The sequence below is a fragment of the Agrilus planipennis genome, unplaced genomic scaffold (assembly GCF_000699045.2).
Source record: "Agrilus planipennis isolate EAB-ADULT unplaced genomic scaffold, Apla_2.0 scaffold138, whole genome shotgun sequence".
NCBI classification, from domain to species: domain Eukaryota; kingdom Metazoa; phylum Arthropoda; class Insecta; order Coleoptera; family Buprestidae; genus Agrilus; species Agrilus planipennis.
This window is the reverse complement of record NW_020439400.1, coordinates 1-6066: the sequence shown is the minus strand read 5'-3', so window position 1 is coordinate 6066 and position 6066 is coordinate 1. Positions and strand designations below refer to the sequence as shown.

General features: G+C 31.9%; 3 protein-coding genes across 9 annotated transcripts in view; 2 read left to right on the top strand and 1 right to left on the bottom strand.

Annotated features, from left to right (window-relative positions):
• Nucleotides 1-1410, top strand: part of LOC108733748 (MICOS complex subunit MIC27) — a 1816-nt gene extending 406 nt beyond the window's left edge. Inside the window, exons 1-5 of one of the 7 annotated variants that reach the window (XR_001937271.2) lie at nucleotides 31-116; nucleotides 169-457; nucleotides 510-755; nucleotides 931-1142; nucleotides 1312-1410. Coding sequence is in view for 4 of the 7 variants with exons in the window: in XM_018465042.2 (XP_018320544.1) it covers nucleotides 102-116; nucleotides 169-457; nucleotides 510-755; nucleotides 808-1070 (813 nt within the window). In the remaining 3 variants the exon portion in view is untranslated. The other 6 variants (XR_001937270.2, XM_018465045.2, XM_018465044.2 and 3 more) reach the window with 6 other exon arrangements.
• A 68-nt stretch (nucleotides 1411-1478) lies between these two features.
• Nucleotides 1479-4080, bottom strand: LOC108735769. Its single transcript, XM_025978912.1, has 3 exons — nucleotides 4032-4080; nucleotides 2557-3085; nucleotides 1479-2438 (listed from the first exon to the last, which is right to left on the bottom strand). Exons 1-3 carry the CDS (start codon nucleotides 4078-4080, stop codon nucleotides 1580-1582), a joined length of 1437 nt encoding a protein of 478 aa, XP_025834697.1. The 3' UTR covers nucleotides 1479-1579.
• LOC108735760 (dual specificity protein phosphatase MPK-4) lies at nucleotides 4041-5566 on the top strand. Its single transcript, XM_018467900.2, has one exon. It carries the CDS (start codon nucleotides 4238-4240, stop codon nucleotides 5192-5194), a length of 957 nt encoding a protein of 318 aa, XP_018323402.2. The 5' UTR covers nucleotides 4041-4237; the 3' UTR covers nucleotides 5195-5566.
• The last annotated feature ends 500 nt before the right edge of the window (nucleotides 5567-6066 follow it).

The following is a 6066-nucleotide window of genomic DNA, read 5'->3' as shown; positions in this document are numbered from 1 at the left end:
AATAATATTATTTTTCTATGATTGTCACCCATTTGTCATCATCGGTATTTTTAGGTTATCGGATTGGTTTGTCCTAATAAAAATTATTTATTTTATTAATTATGATGAGAAACAAAGTATTAAGTGCCTATTATATCGTTTATCACATGTTAATTAATGATTTTAAAGGTTTTCAGGCCATTCTTTCTCACAGCAGCAGCCGTAACAGTAGCTGAAGAAGGAAAAAAAGGTATGGCACCACAAAACTGTGTATGCAGAAGATCCGAATTGCCCATTTATTCAAACACAGTAGCTGTTAGTACAGCAAGTATTCAAGATCACTGCCCACCAGAACCTACATTTGTTGAAGACATTATTAGAACAATTCGCCAACACCTTGTTAGTGGATACAGTACATTTGAGGAGGTAAAGCTTAAAGGAGAAAGTATGGTTAATTCGACAGTATCAAGGGCTGATGGTAAGTAAATCAAAAATCTTTAAATGTATTTATTTTATTGTGTAATTTATAGAAGTTATTCAGTTTCTGCAAAAAGAAGACAACACCTTTCCCCGATATGGTGCAATAGCTATAGGAGGCCTTGCTGGATTTATATTAGCAATTAGAGGCAGATTATTTAAGAAGACATTGTATTCTTTATTAGGTGCTGGAACTGTTGCTTCTGTATGTTATCCTAACGAGGCTAGATATTATGCACAAATTGGCCTTGCAGAAGCCCGAAAGTATGCAACTATTGCTTATAATTTCGCCTATGGAGGTAATTGCTCAGTTAAGTTATTTAAAAGAGACTTAAATAATATGCATTGCAGTAAAAAAGGGTGAACCAATACATGAACTTCCTTCATTGCCAAAATTACCTAATAGTTTTTCAGAGGCTATAGACATGGCAAGTAATTTAGGAAAAAAATCTACTAAATCATCTCCTGTTGTAGGTGAAGTATTTGAAAAAGATAAAGAGGTGAGTGATGGTTTGGATAGTGAAGTGTGCCAATGTCTGTTGGAAGAATATGCTTTAGAAGAAGAAGCATTTGCTCTTGATGAAAACACTGCATGCACCAATATTGAAACTTAAGTTAGCTTGCCTATTTCCATCCTATCCCCCGTAACCCAACCCAATCCCTTGTGGCGTTTGCATGCTTCGAAAGTAATAAATCAAGTTTTAATATAAGACCTTTTTCAGATAATTGTAGTGAATTTGACCCAGGCTAAATTGAACTTTTATATCTTTAACCTGGGGTTCACTCACCATACTTACCTTAAGTAGCCTGTTTGTGGATTTACAACTTTGCTTATGATCCATTTTTACATTTCAGGTTGCAAAGTAAGTCACTGCTTCACCAATTTCAATAGATGATAATTTATTGTAAATGTACATAAAATAGTGTCTAAATAATAAAATTGGTTTTATCATTTTTCAGTTTTTGTTATTTGGTATTTGCAAATAAAACCAATCTTAGATTTCAGTTTAATTCTAAAATTAAAATTTACGAAAATAATAACAAAAATATTATATACATTAGAACACTTGTTTATATAATATTATAATACTTATGTTAGTATCGATCCAGTAACTTTAAAAATCTACTTTTCTAAAAATTTATATAACGTTATTTGCCTTCTGGGAGTGGGAAATTTTTTTGAAATGTGACTAATACTGTTCCTGGTCGGATATTTGACATAATTTAACTCTTCATGTAACTTTCTTGCCAATTTGAAGTCTTCCTCTTCTTGAAGCTTCCTTTTAGTTGATTCGCTCCTTAAACATTTTGCTCCTATTACAAGTTCTATGTTATTTAAAGAAATTCCATTATTTCTATCACCTATTTTTTCTGCATTTTCGCTCTTATGTTCTCCATTTCTATAAGAACTATTTTTATCATCAAAAAGTGATTTTGATTTTAAGTTGTCATCCTTAAGTGACTTATTGTTACTGTTGAAATTATCAAATATGGTACTTAAGTTTTTCACTCCGTTTCTTCCTTTCAAGGAAAACTTATAATTCTTTTCGAAGCCTAAAAATGGAGAACCAAAACTTCTATCAAATTCACAGTCCAATCTTTTTTTATCCTGTTCGTTCTCTTCTTCCCCAAATGATTCATTGCATTTATTCCCAGTTTTCCTAGGAGAGGTTTTAATGTTTTTCAATAGAGACTTTCTCTTTTCTGGTTTCTTGTACAATTTTATAGGAACAGAACCACTATTTATTTTTGTCATACTTCTTGTCTGTCTTAAATTGAGCTGTATTCGAGCTTTTTTCCCTGAAGGTGCACTATCTTTGTTATCCTGAGATTCTTCCTTCTCACAACTACTGTTACTTCTCTTTCTACTCATAAAACCAGTTTTGAGACTAGGTGACAATGCTAATGTTGGAGAGTTGCATAATCTCACAAAAGGTGATAACAGCGCAGAGTGATTAAATGCTACATGTCCACATGGTGCCCTAAAATAAATTAATAAATTTTAGAAAAGAAGAACCAACATGTACAGTAAATTAAAACTAAATATGTAATATTCGTTTATTTATAACCAAATATTAAATACAATTAATATAACGTTACCTTAAAGTACTGGATGATGATAAAGCAGCAACTGCAGGAACTCGAAGTATTTTAATTGTTTTAGAAGGCGGAATTTTTTTCTGTTCAATAGGTTTGAAATATATACACTCACAAGTTATTGCATCATTTGAATCAAGGCTCTGTCTCTCACTGGCAACTTTATTTAGCTTATAAAAAGTGATACTGTCATTGTTTTTTATCAGACTAGCAGACCTATCTTGTAAAAGTACTTGTGTAGTAAAATCTTTTTTTCTATAATTATCACATTTTTCATCTGGTATTGGTTTTAATGAGACAGAGAGCTGTTTATTGGCCATATTCCTCAAAAATGTATCCAGAGGACCTCTTTTTTTGAAACTCCTCTCTGAATGTTTTGAAGTGGAAGGTCCAGGATCAAAACAAAGCTCTTCTGCTAATTGTTTAGCTACCTGTTCATCATTTTTTAATTTTTCTTCAATAATTGACTTTTCTAACTCCTCTTCTTCTTTTAATTTTCTTATCAAAAGTTCACTAGCTCTTGTTTCCTCCTCTTGTCGTTAGTGGATACAGTACATTTGAGGAGGTAAAGCTTAAAGGAGAAAGTATGGTTAATTCGACAGTATCAAGGGCTGATGGTAAACTTGAAGTGTGAAGTCGACATTTTTTTGTAAATTGTAACTTCATTTGTTACTTATTTATTATATTAAAATTATTTACAATAAAAAAAATGTATATTACTGTGACACCTCAAAAAATATNTATTTTCTTTTTTTGAAGCTCTTAACCAAGAGCCAACTCGTACTCGACAAAGTGGGCAAACCAAATTTGTATTAGCCATGGTACTATTAAAGCAAGCAGAACAGAACCCATGATTACAGGGAAGGGTCACCGGTTCGATTAGAATACCTCTACATATAGGACACAAAACGTCATTTAATGATAAATTATTGTAATTATTATTTTTTACGATATTTTGCTTTTTTATAGCTCTTTTTGGAACCATCTTAAAATAATTGTTATTTACATTTGACGTTTAAAGTCGGTCATAGATTACAGACCTTGTCTATGATTAGAGACAGATTACAGATATATAAAACTACTACATATATCTTATCTATGGTTTTGGCCATTTCCATAGACAATATGTAAAACATAGACAAATATTAATGGACGTGCCTTAGCCGTATGTCCTTGTCATGCCCTTGTAATAATTTCTTGACTCGCAAAGTGAGGGAAATGGCGTATATTTTCGGACTAGTGCTATCTCTTTCATGACACACTACGTACTATCGTAACAGAATCGTCCGAAACTTCGTTCCATCTCTGTTTTTGTTGTACCACAATTCTGACTATAGATAATATTCTGATCGCTAAGGCATGTCCATTTGTAAACGTCGATGATGTAAAATAGACGAGGGAAATTTTGATAAAAAAATAAAATTGCCTTCATGTAATAAATGTGTAATGCATATGTCCCATAGATAATTGCACATTACTATCTATGGTGCAGTAAGTATGCGTAGGCCCGTAGGCCGTTAATGTCATCTTAATTTATTTACAAACAAAGTTATACAAATTACTATTAATATTTAATATCAGTATATTGCGTTGTAGTTTTGTTATTCTCATTATTACTAACTTATACTAAGAATAATACGATTTTGGTCACTTAACTCGTGCAACATAACTGAAGAAATACAAAATGAATACAAACACCCCAAATAACCTCAAAGTTGACGTACTGCATTCTTTTTTTAGTGCGGGCCCTGTTAGTGTTGATGAAATCGAAATAAATTTGTATTTGGGGAATCTTTCAGCAGCAACAGACATAAATAATCTCAAAAGATTGAATATAAATCGTATTTTGTCAATAGACAGTTGTCCATTGCCTCGAAAAATTTTGGAATTAAAATCTATCACAAACATGTTTATTCAACTGTCGGATTTACCAAAGGAAGATCTCTTAAGTCGTTTAGATGATACCTATGCGTTTATATGTGAAGGATTACAGAGTGGAGCAGTTCTGGTACATTGTTTTTATGGAGTTTCTCGCAGTGCAACTGTGGTTATAGCTTATTTAATGAAAAAGTACCAATTGGCATATGGAGAGGCATTTGAAAAAGTAAAAATGAAGCGCTCTATTGTTTTCCCAAACCAAGGATTTATTTCTCAACTAATGTTGTATAAAGATATGGGATATAAAGTGGATAAAGAGCATCAAAAGTACAAGGTTTATCGCCTTAGAATGGCAGCAGAGAAAGTAAAAAAGGTAAAAATTCTCCCACAGGACTTCTTTGACCTGATAAAACCTGATCCTGGTTTGACCAGGATTCAACCTGAGCCAAATGTGTACCAATGCAAGAAGTGCCGTAGAATAATTGCCTCAGCTTCAAATTTGCTTAAACATCCAAGTAAGGAATCTAAAGGAAGCTTTTGCACAAAAACATACTTTTTGGAACCCTTGTCATGGATGCAGGGTATTACTCAAACAACACAAGGCAAACTGCATTGTCCAAAGTGTGGAACTAAATTAGGATCATTTAGCTGGATTATGGGGTGTCAGTGTCCCTGTGGATGCCAGGTTGCACCAGCGTTTTATCTCACTCCTTCTAAGATTGACTGGACCGACGTTGTAAAAAATATAGAAGTAACAATTTAAGACAATATTATCTGCAAATAAATTCTTAATTATTCATTAATATTAGGATTTTTCTGTGATGAATGTTAAATTATTACGTTATTAATCTTCTTAACATTGTTCAATAAGTACATGTTCTTTTAATTAAATGAATTAGGGGCCAGTTGTGTAAATAGCTATTCTACACTGTGTAGTATTGTAATATATCTCCTGCCTATTATGATACTGATGTTACTTTGCCTTTTCATTCTAACGTAAGTTCCTCATGTACCTGTTAGAAAAGAACACAGTTTTTATTAATCTTTTCTTATTGTTAGGTGAAATATAATTTCTAGTCTTAGTATTTACCTAACTTATTAAAATATGCAATAATAAAAAGTATTAAAAATAGTATTTCTTTACTTTTATTTAACATTATAAAAAATAATGGACGTTATCTGAAGGACCGTAAAATAAAAAACTGAAATATTAATTATCGAAATTGCTATTCACAATCATTTAAAAGCATCATAAGGTTGATGTAAAAATTTCTTACACTAAATTAGTTGAGTGACGTGAAGAGCGACACAGAATGAAGCACTACTTAATACACAATCGCATTATACGTGGAATAGCAAAGTTAAAGTAAGAAGACGGTACGGTTGGCAGAACTCGTGTCTACAACAAATGGAAAGTACTGGGCGATGATCGTCATGATTTAACATATCCTTGTTTATTTGGAAAAGATATTTTATATTAGCATGTTTGCATTACATAATGCATATTCAATCAATTGTTGGTTTGACATAATTATAATTTAAAGAAATACATACATCAATTAGCATCAAATACAGAAAAACGAAAAAGCTTCATAAATAAAATAACGAGTTATCAACTGAGAAGAACCGAGGATC

Bases quoted from the DNA above. Each gene is read 5' to 3' on its own strand.
- LOC108735760 (XM_018467900.2), top strand. From the start codon at position 4,238: ATGAATACAAACACCCCAAATAACCTCAAAGTTGACGTACTGCATTCT.
- LOC108735769 (XM_025978912.1), bottom strand. From the start codon at position 4,080: ATGACATTAACGGCCTACGGGCCTACGCATACTTACTGCACCATAGAT. The intron at 3,086-4,031 runs GTAATGTGCAAT...ACTAACGACAAG, and splicing joins TACTTACTGCACCATAGATA to AGGAGGAAACAAGAGCTAGT. The intron at 2,439-2,556 runs GTAACGTTATAT...AATTTATTTTAG, and splicing joins TCATCATCCAGTACTTTAAG to GGCACCATGTGGACATGTAG.